Genomic DNA, 15,517 nt, shown 5'->3' with positions numbered 1-15,517 from the left:
TGCAAAGTCAACCATAGATCCCGTCGGGATGTGGGATCATTGGGAGCATAAAGTCCCAGCAGCCATAAAATCTCACCTTCAAATAGGACTTCGATTACCAGAAAGCGGCCGTGCACATCATTTTTAACAAGAACAGGCTGGTATTTCTCATGAACAATCATCAGCACGCCCGAATAATGCTTAGCATGTGTCCCTGCATAAAACAGACGAAATCCACGACAATCCACAACCTTTCCTGCCTCACCATGACTTTTGTGCTCCACTGCACATAATACATCCCACTGATTTTCATGCAAGACAGACCACATGGTATGCTGCTTATGGCGAGAGCAAATGCCTCGCACGTTCCACGTGGCAATCTTCATATATTTTCAAACAAAGGAAGTCAGGAACGAGGCGCCTGTTGCCTCGATTGCATCTTTTCCGCGAGGGCATCCAGGACACCCTCATCCAGAAAATCAGCCAATACTGCAAATGAATTCGGGCGACCTGCTTTAGAGGTAGACGGGAAATCCACTACCTTGGGAGCAGGGCGGGGATAACGCCTATCCCAAGGAGTAATCACATTGCCTTTCGCATCAAACGCCAGCTTAGCAGGTGGGCCCTTGGGGCCCTCGGAATAGACTTTCCTTGAAGACGGATTGCGGGGGGCTGACGGGGCCATGGTACGCACAACCTGCTGTGGGGTGACCATGTCTTTCCTGCGCGTGTACGTGCGCACGGAATCCGGGGAAACATGAGGCCCAGGATCTGCCAGGCCTGCGTCCAACTTTTTACCTTTTTTTTGTCGTGCCTCAATCCAATCAGAGCTAGGAGAATCCAAAGCTCGGACCTGTTGTTTACCTTTTTCCATGACAGTAGGGGGCTGAAGGGTCTCCTGTGTCTGGGCATCAAGCACCATGTCATCCTTGGGCTGCACAACCTGCGCCTCTTCAGAAGACAGTTGCCGTTCCGGGCATTCAGCTACAAAATGTCCTAATTTACCACATGAAAAGCAGTGTCCGGCAAAATTGCCCCATTTTAGGCGAAAATGCAAAGGATGCATGCCAGCGCAATTGAGGCGAAGCCACGCAGGCCTTTTCCTGGCCGTATCCCATAACATGCATAGACGGTTTCGGTTCATAGCCCTGAGGCTGGGGGGAACCAGCACTGTGCCCACAACCGCCATCGCATCTTTCAACAATGGCCAATATACCGCTGGACAATTTTCCACTTCCACCCACACCGGGCATTCGCGTTGAAGCAGACGCTGGAAGTCAGCCATAGGGCGCCATGGTACCACATGGACCAAGCGGCGGTCAAAGAATAGTGGCAACTTGGACAGTAGCTCAGCTCGGTGCGATTCGGATTTCAACAGCACCTCATAAAAGCCGCGAGGGCCAAGGAAGATCTCCTCAACATACTCCCCTTGCAATAAGTGGTGCATCCACTGGCGAATATGTGAGAGCACTGGGATCCTGCCGGTGAAAAAAAGTATAACTGCACGGTCATAGAACACCGAGAAGGACCGCAAGACTGATTTTGGGTCCACTGTCGCTTCCAGCACATCATCCGCAGCCGCAGCAGAGAAAGTTTCATTATTATGCTGGACATAATCGCCAAGCAGAGTATTGGCAAAGTCCAGCAAATGCTCCCAGTCTATTTCCTGCGAATCCACAGGTTCGGAGGCAACCTGCGCATAGGAACGGTCCTGAGGACCCATTGGCTCGTCTGAAGTGTGCTTAGAGCGTTTGCCTGCCGGCGGCAGTTCAGAACCCGGAGGCGGCTCCTCCGTGCATGGCACCATATCCTCCGGCTCCTCGGTATCGGAATCAGGGCCAAGGGCTGCCACCGTCCGGTCGAGAAAATCCATATCCAGGCCAGCCATACCGCTGTCTTCTCTCTTTCGCTCGCTCCCTCACTGCAGCAACAGGATGCACTGTCTACAGTCTCTGCTCTTCAATAATCTGCTGCCTCCTCGGCACAGATCTGTCCTTGTAAAATGTCTATCTGCCTGTCCCTAAACTGTCGTGTCCCGGCCTGTGCAGGGATGTATTCTGCAAGCACACCCTTTGATCCTGGCGATTCTCTGGTCAGGGCTTCTACGATGCAGCGCAGCAAGGTTACAGGTAGACAGTGTGCAGGTCACGTTGGCGCGCCAGGTAGGCAGTGTGCAGGCGACGTTGACGGGCGCCCAGGGCCAGCACAGGTGACAGCAGCCCCGATTTGCTTGCTCTCTCTCTCGCTTTCTCTGCCTGAGCCCTGCGCACAGGGGACCACGCAGAGTCGCACAGGCCTGGGCACGTGGTGCTGGTTGCGCAAGCAGGCAGGGGCGCAAGGCTGAAGACAAGTCGCTGTAGCGGGCTGAGAGGTGACGCCGACCAGAGGACGATCTGTGGCGAGCAGGCGGGCGACAGCGCCCAGGCCTGACAGCGACCACCGACCAGCAGGTCCACCAGGCGACGTCTGCAGGAAACGACGGGCTGCCCTAGCCAACACGGGCGTCGGCGGCGAAACCTGCGCCTCCACAGGGAGGCGCCCGCGCGCAGGCGGACGTTTGCAGGCAGGACGCGAGGCGCTGACGACGGCGGGCTACGAGCAGGCGCTGACGAAAAAACGGCGGGCTTCAGAGGCAGCGACGGGCCTGCGAGCGACGGTGGCTTCAGAGGCAGGCGACGGGCCTGCGGGCGACGGCCAGACGGCGGCAGATAGCAGCAGCATAGGTACAAGGGCGAGTCGGCGTCAGATCGAGCTCCTCCATAGCCGTCCCGTCACCCGTACTCTCTCTCTCTCTCTCTCTCTCTCTCCTGACAGAGCTCTCTCTCTCTCTCTCTCTCTCTCTCTCTCTCTCTCTCTCTCTCTCTCTCTCTCTCTCTCTCTCTCTCTCTCTCTCTCTCTCTCTCTCTCTCTCTCTCTCTCTCTCTCTCTCTCTCTCTATATATATATATATATATATATATATATATACATATATAAGTCTCACTTAAACCATACTTTATTCAACTCATTTTAATGTAGTATGTATTCATTTCACGCGATCAAGTGGTCTTAACATATGGTGCATTGTTCATTTTGTTTTGTCTAGTGCAATATAATCTTTACAGTGATGCTTTTAGAGTGTCTTTGAATACGCGTGATGTGTTTACCTTATAATTATGAGAATTTCCTACTTTTACCTACTTTTTAATATACCGTTCCCTCCCCATTCCGAGAATGGGGCCTCCACATTTCTATGACATTTCCATTCCCATTCACTGTTCTCCATTTCTGGTGGCTATTAGATGCAGTCTCCCCAAGAATGAACATTCAAAGTTTCCCTTAGCATGGTACATTGTGTCAGGAAAATAGAGCCTTGGTGCAGCCTCCCCAAGAATTGAATTTACAGTTACACTTATCAATCTCCATATCAGAAGCTTGGCACATTGAATGAGCAATGCAAAGCTGACATGGAAATTTCAACAACCTGGTGCATGTTATCCATACAATCCCAAAGATCCAACAAAGGTTCAAATGCATTTTTAACCATACCTGACTCTTACTATCAGGACGGCACCTAGAAGGGTAGCTGCAGCAGCCAGGAGGGCAACCAAGTTACCTTTCTTTCTTCCCTTGCCATCCATTATGTTTCTGCTCGTCAGGTTTTCTGATTGTGCCTGTGAGTTACACAACAAACACTCTCATTCAGTAATTTGATAAGTAGTGCACACCTATTCCTGAGGAGACTCTAGCACTCAAAATATCCAAGATCCCAACATCTGCAAACTATTTAAGATTGAACCAGCTGTGATTGCATCTCACCTTACGTATGTTGTCATCTTGTGTGTCATGTGATTTATGATACATTCCGAAGGTTCCAACTTCTTTCAAAGAGGATTGATCACCAGTCAAACTTGTATCCTCCACAGCTTCACTTGAACTTGTAATTACATGCATAGCATGAGCAGCATTTGATGAATGTGTCTCAAAAGGTGAGGCTTGAGTTGCACATTCTTCATCAGGAAAAAAGGCTACACTCCTGCTTCCACTTAAAAAACCAGAATCGTCTTCTATCGCAGGTTGGCCTGATGGATCATGAACATTCTCTAATCGTCCGCTTGAAGAATCAACCACATCATTCTTATCAGAAGTAATGGTTTGGTGTGATTCTGTTAATAACTGATCAGGGGCTCCAGGTGTATTCTCGGACATTGAACTTAAAGATTCAAGTCCATCATCCTCATCAGAAGTGGCAACACATGGTGATCCCTTAGCTTGTGGATCGGGATCATGAGAGGATGCAGCTCCAGTAGACACATCTGAATCAACAGGTCTTCGTGTAGACAATGGACTAAATCGAGCCTGTCAGTGTTTGCACACACAATCACAGATCAGCAAGCCAGTGGTGAAGGAGTTGACATTGTAAACAGCATACTAACCTTCTCTGATGTTTCCCTGTTGTCCACTGATTTGGGACTTGACTGACTACTTGCTTGACGCAAAGAATCTCGAAGTCCACCAACCATCTCTGTCGGCATTGAAATGGTGTGTGTGACATAGTCAAAATTGGGCACCTATAAAAACATTCAGTACAGCATTAATGCACCACAAGTGAACAAACTCAGGTCAAAACAGATCACAACAGTTACAAGTGTGCTTCTGTAGCCAATACACCCCACATTGATTTCTTTACCTCCAAATTTCTAGCTCTGGCTTTCTTGGATAATGCTCTGATGCACAGACATACTCTGCGAATATCTTTCTTCTCGACAACATCGGGTGGGGAGAACAAGTCAACACCAGTCAATCCTAGCTTCTGGCAAACCTGTGGAAAGAAAAGTCTGCAGTTCTAACATCCATTTCAAGGAGGCCAATGTAGATAAATAATAGAGAAACACTATCCCTGCAGACGAAATGTAAAGAAACGCTATTATATATATACCATTTTTGTCATTATAACCTGACAACTAGCAGACTCAACGGGATAAGTACAGAGGCTTGGGATTACGGTACTTGCGTTCATGATGTGCAATTTTCACCTATGGGAGTAGAAACAAAGCCAAGACAATTCAAAGCTAGTACATTTCCACCTGTCAAACCAGATGGGAAACCAGGCACTCATATCCCATCACTGATGGACACTTTTGGAGGGCCTCACCTCAAGAGATGCCAACCCATGTACTGAGCTCCATCCATAGGAACTTGTTTTGTTTATTGATGACAAGACATTCCATGGACCTATTATCATCACTTATTTGGTTTCATATGTCATTTTGGAATTTAGTAACCTCCTTTCATATGATTTTCTTTCCTTCTATTGTAATGTGCTGATTTTCTTTCCTAAGAGACCCCCATGATTTTCAGAATGTAAATACTAAATAGGTATGTGAATATTTTGTTCATCAAAGGTGTAAAATTTAAAACTTTGGGAGAATACTGTGAAAAAACCATATTTTTGAGTATGTTTAGGAAAATTTAAGGCCAAAATATGCAAATTTCTGTATGTATGGGCTATTTTCTAAGTTTTGAAGCAAAGATTCTAGCCCTCTGACCCAGGAAGCCTCCAAAAATAGCCATTGGGCTATTTTCTAAGTTTTGAAGCAAAGATTCTAGCCCTCTGACCCAGGAAACCTCCAAAGATAGCCATTGGGCTGAAAGTCCCCCCAATTGTTTACCTTGGGAAGGAGCAAGGACCTCCAAACAGAACCTGAAAGATGTTGGTAACAAAACAGATAGACTTACAAAGACATTCTCTTCCTTTGTAGGACCTCCAAACAGAACCTGAAAGATGTTGGTTTGATGCTAAACTTACAAAGACATTTTCTTCCTTTGTAGAACATGTGCAACGAACTTCTGGGATGACAATAGAGCACATTGCAGTACTACCAAGCATCAAAGTGCAGTCATAAACAGCTTGATGTAAGCAAGGCCTTCTACTATGTTAAGAATAATAAGCATAAATGTGCACTTTAAGACTGGAATTATAAATAGCTTGAAAAGTTAAACAACTTTGCTTGTTTGCCTGCAGATTCCTTCACTGCCATTGAGACCATGGATGAACAGGGACAAACACAGAAACAGATTCCTTCACTGCCATTAAGACCATGGAAGAACAGGAACAGACACAGAAACAGATCTCATGCAAAAAACACTTCACATTCCAATTTGTTATCACAACTCTGAATGATGTGTATGACAGTCACTATGGGCAATCATTCAATTTGACAGTTTCAGAAAAATAGAGTAAAGCTTGATCAACACAAACAAGCATAACTTACTCTTAAAAAAGAGTCTACATTTGAATAAGGAAGATATTTGCCACTGTGCTTTCCATAGAAAGATGCTTCTGGAAACAATGACTTAGGGGAATCTGGTTCTCCATCAGAGTGGTTTTGCAACAAAGTTCGTATTCTCAAAGAGACTCTGTGCCTGCGGTACCCAAAACAGTATATTCAATGTCTATCAAATCAGGGACAAATAATATACAGTTTAATAGCTTTCAAGAAAAAACAGGCACAGAGAATCGTGTGGGCCTTAGCTGTCCGCATGCACAGACAAACACTGACTGCATGACACACACCCCTTTAAAACCATTGTGTCATGATGTGTGTGTGTGTGAGAGTGAAAGATATTGCACACACACAAAACACATCCTTCTGGTGATTCAACTTTCTAAGATTCACAAAGGAAAGACTCTCAATGTCAGAATCTCCTTAATGAACATCCAAAAAGAGTGGACACTTCAAATTTTAAGCCCAACACCTACATGCTGAAACTGAAGGCAAATATACACAGATCGACTCAAAGACTGCTGAAACACACAAATAAGATTCACAATAACCCCACAGAAAACATTCCAAATGTACATCATACAAAGCATCAAGAAGGCGACAATTGAGCCCAATCCAGAAAGATACCACATTGCCACACCTTTTTTTAAAGACAAAAGCACTGTTTCCATTTCATTCATGCTGCATTTGTACAGAAAGCCCTCAATGCAAAGAATTCAAAGTAACATACACGAAGAAATAGTGACAGAACAAATCCACATGGCTCAAGCTGATGAAGTTCAACACTTTGACAATAGTTGTTTCTGTAAGCATCTGAAACCTGGACCAGAAATTTGAAGACCCTTGTACAAATGGCATCTGAAATGATGGGTTCAGACATGGCTATTTTGGGGGTAAACTTTTTTGAAGAAAAGTGAAAAAAGCTTGCTGACTACTGGTCCATCTACAGAGAAAGTATCAAGGTGCATATGAAGGACAGATTTCAGCCTGTACGACCTGAAAAAAATAGCCCCCAGCTTGGAAACACAGTCACCTGAGTTGCTAAGAGCTGCCCAAGCTGGAGCAATACAAGTGAGTCCAAGCTAGACAGATACCATGCTCCCACACCTTCTCTCTTTAGGGTTAAAGCACTGTTTCCATTTCATTGATGCTGCACACATAAAAAGTCCTTGGTGCAGGGAACCCAAGTAACATACATAAGAAATGGTGACAGAACAAATCTACATTGCCCAAGGTGATGAAGCTCAACGCTATTGACCAAGAACTGCTTCCATGAGCAATGAAACACTGATACATAACAATGCATCGGGGTTAAGAAGCTGGCTTCTAATCCACACAGCCCACAGGCAATACTGGCAAGGTCTTAGCCTAGTGCCATCATGTCAATTGTAAGCATATACTGTACATACAGGCACCCAACCATCCTCATTTTCCTGCATGTCTTGTGCTTCACCTGGCATTTTTGTGATGCTCTTTGTATCCCTCATTTGAATCCATGGAATCACTGATCCATACATTTCTATCAGCGCCTGCAAATGGGTCTATCCTGATGATGCCTGTATGGATGACTTGGGGATTATTCACACCTATATATTGCCAAGTTGCACCTAATGTGATGAGGAACAGCTCATCTCGTTGTGACCTTGTATGTAAGAAGAAGAGAGCACTCATCCCAATGTGTACTTCCTATTTAGATGCTTTTATAGTTATCCATTGTGTCTAAACCCACTTTCTTCTATCTTATGCTACCCATTGCTTATTAGAGGTAATCATTAGGAGTTCTTTGGATTGACCATTCCTAAGACCAAATCCATTCTAGCAATGAGGTAAGAAGAGGAAAGATTGGCAAATAAGTGATTTACAATTCACATGCCAAGATCCATTTTGTAACCATTTTGTAATTTAAAAGATTTTGATGAGTGAGGGAATAACCATGACAATCGCTATTGAAAACTAGTAGGAAAACATGTATGGTAATATTGCAATGGTTACAATATGAGGTTTCATAACCCAATAGTTGATTGGGGAATGCAAGGCCAAAGGCATAACCTTTTCGAAAGGTTTTTATCGATCTCTTTAAGTTTTTTCAAATTATTGAGATCAGTCTCCACCTCCCAAAGTTACAAAGATAACACTATCAATTGCAGCATTATTAGCACCCCACTATTTTTTAGCAATGTACATATCTTGGGTGCCAAGTCCCACAACCAGAGAGTGCATTTCATTTTTATGTCTGTGCCATTTTTGACTGGCCGACTAGTATTCCAAGCGCCTCCAAATGCTGGCCAACCTGTATTTGTGACATATTTATCATTGCCTATTTATTGGCAGTTCCTCCTTCACTATCAATCACGCATTCACATACTCATCCTAAAGCATACCTGCTTCTTGATAGAGAGAGGGAGTTTACTGCACTCTGCTGACTGCACAGTCAGCCTATGCCACTGTATTGCTCTTGAAACCTAGGTATATGGATTTCATTTCGTAAGCCTGTTCTCTCTAAGTTCTTGTGTTCTTGCCATTCTTTGTGTTCAAACTTCATTGCAGTTTCTATCAGCAGTGTCTCTTTGCTTCCATTGCTACACACTTCCTTGATATGGTACCAAAGCATGTGTCTCTTGTTTTTAGTGTTGTCTGCTGTGTTTGACTGTTGTTTTCAGGTCTGATTGACCATAGATTTCTCCAAAAACTTGTGTTTACTGCTGATTTGATGTGGGGAGGCCCATGTGACAGCTTCTGTTGTTGGGCGGTAGTTTTCAACCACCAAGGGCCTATTGCAGCCTGCCATTTTTGCTTCTACAACTAACATTTCGCTGTTGTGCAATCGTTTTCAATTTTCTTTTTTGCAGGCCTGATCTTCCTCTGTCATCTACAGCCCATGTTTTCAGCCTGATCTAGACACACTTAAGCAGGATCACAAGTCAGATGTTATGTGGAACCAACCTGTAGATTTGATCTATAGGGTAGTGAACTTAAACTTACGATACACACACTATTCAATTCAGCAAAGAAAATAAATGACACAAGAAACTAGAGAGTAGGGCCAATAACACCAAGTTGGGCCTCAAGGTGAGGGCCCCTTATGGTATTTCTTCAATATCAAATATAAGCCTTTACACGAACCACTTGTGACCCACCCCAACAATCAATGCAACTATCACAAACCAACACTCTTTTAGCTAATGATTCCTTGTGTGCCCGGCTCTTCAATGGACCAAATTTGCTCCAATTGTTATATCCTCAATTGCCAATGATTCTTCATGTGCTTGGCTCTTCAATACACTCCAATTGCTATATCCTCAGTTGCTCTCACCAACCTTGACCAACGAGCTTTGAACGTATCTCAATTACACACTCAAACTAGTGTGTCTTCAAGCTGTGATCACTCCAATGTTGGCTAACATGACATTGAGAAATGCATCAATGATCTCTCACTGCTATCACATTGCAATCAATGAGAAATTCACATGAATCTCAGTCCCAAACCGATCTGATTATTGGAATGAGCCCTTCACACTGATTGTCCAACCTTAGAGCTTTGCCCTAACCAATGCACCTTCAACTCATTGTCAAATTAAAGTAATTCAGACTTGTAATCCTGCTCTCCATAGGCCCTAATCTCTAGCACGCATTTTCCCTAAGATTGGATGCTGAATTTAATGTTTTTGGTGGCCAGAAAGTCAGACCTGAAATGTCTGAATACATTTTCTCTAACATCTGCCCCAAGTCTTTGATGATTTGGTGGCCCAAAACAAGGGGGAAATTGAGGGGTTTTGGTTGGAATGTCTTGAACAAGCAATTCCACACCCAAAATGACTGATTTCTGCAAACCCTAGCCACTGATCTGCTGTAAACAACAACCCTAATTATAATCTATTGTAAAACAAAGCTTGCACAACCTAAGAGAGAGAGGAGAATAAAGAGATTGATTCCTGGATGTCCAACAGCTTGAAATGGCCGCAAGACACTCTTCTCTTGTTGTTCATAATGAAAAATCAGCTCAATAAGCATGCATCTACTTTAGTTGCTACAATCTCCAAACTCGCATTGCTCCAAAAATGAGAGAGAAGAAGAGGAAAAGAGAGCCCTAAAAAGCCAAGATCAAGTTTCCAAATGAATAACCAACTACTCCTTACTCAAATCACATTATGGATTAAGGGCTAATTAAAAACTTGATCATTAATCGTAAGTGAGTTGCTCGCAAGATGAAACTTTAACTCAAGGTCTCCTTAATCAAAGTGCCCTAAGTGAGCTGCTTACTAAGCAAAAATTTCAATATAATCAAACGTGCAAACTTTCAATTTAATGAAAGTTTCACATTACATCTTGTTCTCCTTTTGCCTTACTCTTCTATCACATAACCTATATACTTGTCCATTGTATACCCAATGTCAAATTCTTCATTGCTTGTACAATGATCACCACACTAAGAGCTAGGGGTACTAAAATTCATTTTAATTAAAATTCTTCATGAAACTTACCTAAATCATTAAGTTCTTTTCTCATTCTGGTGACATCATACTTCAAGTACTACAATCTCTTCACATTTGTACTCTCTCACTTGTGTTGCTATTAAAGCTTGGTTTGTGTAGGAGCAGCTTGGATACATCATTTCAAGATTGGCCTTGAGTCCTTGGCAGCCCTCTTCTACTCCAAATGATTGGGACAAAGACAATTGTGAGAAAGTAGCCCTTGACTAGGACAATGACAATTCCAAGGCATAGTCTACTTTTCTTCAATGCATCTCTCTGAAAGCCTTACTAACAATTATCTCTTACAAGACATCTCCAAAAGTATGCAAGAAGCTACAACTTGTGTACAAGGCTCCATCAACCATGCAAGTTGTGACCCTCTATGGTCAATTACAAAATATCACATTCAAGACAACTACTATAATTCAATCATTTCTTCTCAAGGTGACACATACAGAATGAGCTTCACAACTTGCAATCCGCCCTTTCCAAAGCCCATCCTCAGGAGACTATTCTCTACAAGCTACCTCCAAAGTTTCATGGTGTGACTAATGACTGACGAGCTTAGACATCGATGACGCCTAACCTCTATGCTACTTCAATATAATCCTTCTTTGCATTTATAAGGGAGGTTGTGGTATGGTGGCAAGCACAATGCTTTAAGTGCTCCACAAAGAGGTGACAACAAGAAGAAGAGTCAATGCTACCATTATGATAGGAAGAGCCACCTTCAAAAGGGGTGCAAGAAACTAGTAGCACAGCAAAAGAAAAAGGACAAGGAGAAAAAGAAGGATAAGGATGACTCCAACAAGAAGTTGTTGTGAAGAAATACCCTAGCGCAAAAATAGAAACTGAAGCGTACAACAAAGCATAAACTTAGAAGAACACAATTAGGGTTAGGGTAACTCAGAGACAATGAATCTAAATGAATTACTAAATACTAAATACGCAATGCTCATGCAGCAAACAAACCGTGGAAGAATGAAAAACATACCCAAAACTCTCGTGTCTGAAGGACCAAGGTAGAGATATTAAGGGGGAGAGTGTGGCATACTCCTAATGAAACCCGAAATGCAGCAAAGGTAGCCTCTGAGAGCCGAATACCACAGACAGCCAAGGAGGCCGAAACTGATATAGACACGTAATAGATGAGAGAGAAAACCACAAATGCAAATATCTGAAGGGTGTAGACAGCTTGGGCAGCAGCAATAAGGACCAAACACAACAATATGAAGTGTGGAAAGTGCTACGCGACAGCTAGAAGAACCAAACACAAGTGTAGAAGCAGTTGCCAAGTAGTTTGCAGCAATAAACGCAGAGCGTGCAGCCACCGGACAGCAAACATAGCCTTCTCGAGGTGGGTGACAATTGGCGATAGCACCTAGTGGTGATTACCAAAAAGACGGGATTGGAAATGGACACCTGATAGATGTAGACAGAAATGGGCAGCTTCAGTTGAGATGTGCTCTACGAACAAGGTGTGGGCAACGAGGCTAGAGGGTCTAAAAGCTGCAAAAATGAGATTGAGGTTGAATGGAGGGCAGCCGGCCAATTTATAGAAAGTTTCAAGACCTCGTACCACGCACTGTTTTAAAACACTCTCAAATCGCACAAGGCATCGCACAAAGGATACACAAAGGCTGCTCGAAGCAACCTAGCAAGGCTAAGCAAGCAAGGGAAACTGCCACGTACAATGTCCGAATATGGTGGATTGAGAGCCAACCACTCAAAGAGCCCGAAAAAGAATAAAAGCGCACAAGTGCATATTTACAGAACAAAATGCCAATGCATTAGAGTTATGCAAGAGGTAGTGTAAGGGTGATCATGTAAAATGCATTCAATAAATACAATGGCTAAATAAAAATTTGTAAGCATCATCACTGTCAATATCAAAAGAAAGAAAGCCTCCACCTCTCAAGCTAAAAGGGAAAGCTAGAGGAAATCGCCCTCTTTATCAACAAAAAGAAGTAGAGGTTGTACCCCAACTGATCCTAGATAAAACGTATTGCAACACTAGCCAATAAACCGTCTTCGTCATTATATCTGCAAAGTTGTCAGAGGAAAACACAAACTCTAGGCATATAGTGTCTAGCTCAATCTGCTCCCTGGTGAAGTGGAAGTGGACCCCCACATCCCACATCCATGGTGTAATGATCGAATTGCCTACAAGGGCAATTTAAGTCTAGTTGTTGCAATAGACAACAGTGGGAGAGTCGCATGGAAAGTGTAGCACTGTCAATAAGCTTCTCAAGTAAATGGCCTCTATGGTACCATCAAAAAGAGCCCAATACTCAACCTCCATTGTGAAAGCCACCGCCATCCCTTACCTACCGATGGCCCAAGAGACGGGTATCATACTCAACGTAAAGAAGTTAGACAACAGTGGGAGAGTCGCATGGAAAGTATAGCACTGTCAATAAGCTTCTCAAGTAGATGGCCTCTATGGTACCATCAAAAAGAGCCCAATACTAAACCTCCGTTGTGAAAGCCACCACCATCTCCTGCCTACCGATGGCCCAAGAGACGGGTATCATACCCAACGTAAAGAGATAGCCGCTATGGGAATGCTGGGTGTTAGGATTACTTGGCCAGTCAAAGTCAATGTACCCCTACAGACATAAACCAAATCCATAAGTTGGGCCATAAGAATAAGTACACTGCAAATATCTCAAAACACGCAAATATACAATCCAATGTGATATTCCAAGTACAATGAAATATTGACTAAGCAAACTGGCAAGTAAGCTAAAACTAGCCTAGTACGAATCAACCAAAGAAGCTTCCCTACAACAGACCTATAGGTGTGCTCGAAGGGCTGACCTAGGGTATCTTTACAAAGATGAACAATGGGATAAAGAGACAGGCCAATTTCCAGCCTCCACACTGCTGCGTTTTGGCGACCAGCCTGCTGCCATTCACTATTCAGCACTCCTACACTCTGACTGGTGGTCACAGACTTGGGATCCGTCTTCGGTGGACGTCACACTCCGACATTGCTCTACCCTTGAGCACACTGTACACTCTTACATTCATTTACAACATTCATTCACTTCAGAGTTGTGTTCTCTCTCTCCCTTCTTCTGTTTGTGTTTGAGTTTTGAGTTTTGCGTTTAGGGTTTGAGTTTTGAGTTTTGTGTTTAGGGTTTGAGTTTTGCCCTCTGTGTCTGTGTCTGTGTGTTTCTGTCATGGTCTTACACTCTCTGTGTCCTCAGTGCAAACCCTAGTAGTCTTCTTAACACCGGGAGGCGGCTCCACATAGACTTCCTTATCCAAATAACCATTCAAAAAGGCACTTTTGATGTCCATCTCATAGATCGGCCAAGCGTGGTGAGCAACTAGCGCAACCAGCAAACAAAATGAAGTTAATCTCGATGCAAGAGCAAAGTTTTCTTCATAGTCAATACCTTTCTTCTATCAAAACCCTTGCACCACAAAGGTAAGCCTTGTATTTGTCCAAAGTCCCATCGGCTTGTAGCTTAGTCCTAAAAATCCACTTTGTCCCAATGACTTTCTCGTGACTCGAACACTTACCAAAGTTCAAGTCTCATTTCAATCAATACTTTCTAACTCCTTTTCTATAGCCTCTCGCCACCATTGGGGGTGCTAATGAGCCTCCTGCCAATTATACAGCTCGAAATGTGTTATATAATCAGTAGTAAACAGCAATGCAAATGAAGCACAAAACCTGATATAGAAGACTACACAATGTCCCTTTCATCAAACACCACATCTCTCCTAGTGATCACCTTTTTTTTTCAAGGATCAAACAAACAGCAGGCTTTCGCTTCAAAGGAGTATCCTAAAAAAATCAAGAGATCAATGTGGAGAGTGAGCTTGCCTATTTTGTCATCAGGGATGTGCATGTAAGCATGACTCCATAAAGTGGAGAACTATAAGCCGAGAGCCAAAGAACGCCTAATATGGAGTCCTCTGAGAAACAACCGCAGTCAAGCACCAGTTGAGATTGTACACTGAAGTGTTAACAACCTCGAGCCAAAGGCACTCAAGGAGCTCTACCACGAACAACATAGAGCATGCCATGTTCATGATGGTTCGATTCCTATACTCTACGACTCCATTCTATACAGGGGAGTTGATAAAGGTGAGTTGGTGTTAAATACCATGCTCCTGTAGAAACTCGAAAAACTCGTGGAAGGTAAACTCACCCCCACTGTCACTCCTCATGCATCCTACACGACGACCAATCTGGTTATGCACCAACAATACCCAAGCAAATAAATATGTGAAGGCATCGGACTTATGCTTAAGAAAGTATATCCACATGTAAGAAGAATGATCATCCACAATCAAAAAGAAGTACAATACGCCTTTCAAGACGATGGTGGATGTTTGACCAGAAAGATCAACATCAATCAATCTAAGAGATGCCTCAACTCTAATGTTGACTGCTAAGGGAATGGGTTACAATATTGTTTCTCGAGTTGACAAGCTTTACAAACATCCCACAATAGCTTCAAACAAGGAAGACCATCAACCATCCGACAACGTGACAACTCATAAAGAGAGTCATCTCCAAGATATCCTAGGCAAAAATACCAAAGACCCTCAGTCCTCATGACTCTTGTGTAGCAGCTAAAGACTAGAAACAATGAAACTCAAAGCCCTGGGCTGTCCACTCGGAAAGAAACTGTCATATGGTACAAGCCACTAGTTTGCATCTCATTGCCAGCAATTACTAAACTAGTCTGAGAGTCAAGGACCTCGACTGTGAGAACTGTGAAGAAGACTACTCAATCCAACCGGCAAAGCTATTGAAGGGATAACAAGTTCACCCCAAGC

General features: G+C 43.5%; 1 protein-coding gene across 4 annotated transcripts in view; it reads right to left on the bottom strand.

Annotated features, from left to right (window-relative positions):
* The window catches only part of LOC148020969 (uncharacterized), a 59,525-nt gene that overhangs the window by 29,375 nt on the left and 14,633 nt on the right, over positions 1-15,517 (bottom strand). For all 4 annotated transcript variants that reach the window (XR_015694655.1, XR_015694656.1, XM_087698801.1 and 1 more), the window contains exons 3-7: positions 6,234-6,384; positions 4,649-4,780; positions 4,395-4,529; positions 3,778-4,317; positions 3,508-3,632 (exon numbers count right to left, since the gene is read on the bottom strand). Coding sequence is in view for 2 of the 4 variants with exons in the window: in XM_087698801.1 (XP_087554927.1) it covers positions 3,508-3,632; positions 3,778-4,317; positions 4,395-4,529; positions 4,649-4,780; positions 6,234-6,384 (1,083 nt within the window). In the remaining 2 variants the exon portion in view is untranslated. The remainder of the gene's footprint in view (positions 1-3,507; positions 3,633-3,777; positions 4,318-4,394; positions 4,530-4,648; positions 4,781-6,233; positions 6,385-15,517) is intronic.

Source organism: Lygodium microphyllum, chromosome 18, assembly GCF_053477565.2.
Source record: "Lygodium microphyllum isolate KBCC chromosome 18, Lygodium_microphyllum_v1.1.10, whole genome shotgun sequence".
Taxonomy (NCBI): Eukaryota; Viridiplantae; Streptophyta; class Polypodiopsida; order Schizaeales; family Lygodiaceae; genus Lygodium; species Lygodium microphyllum.
The sequence above is the reverse complement of the archived record's forward strand: the minus strand, read 5'-3'. Positions and strand labels throughout refer to the sequence as shown.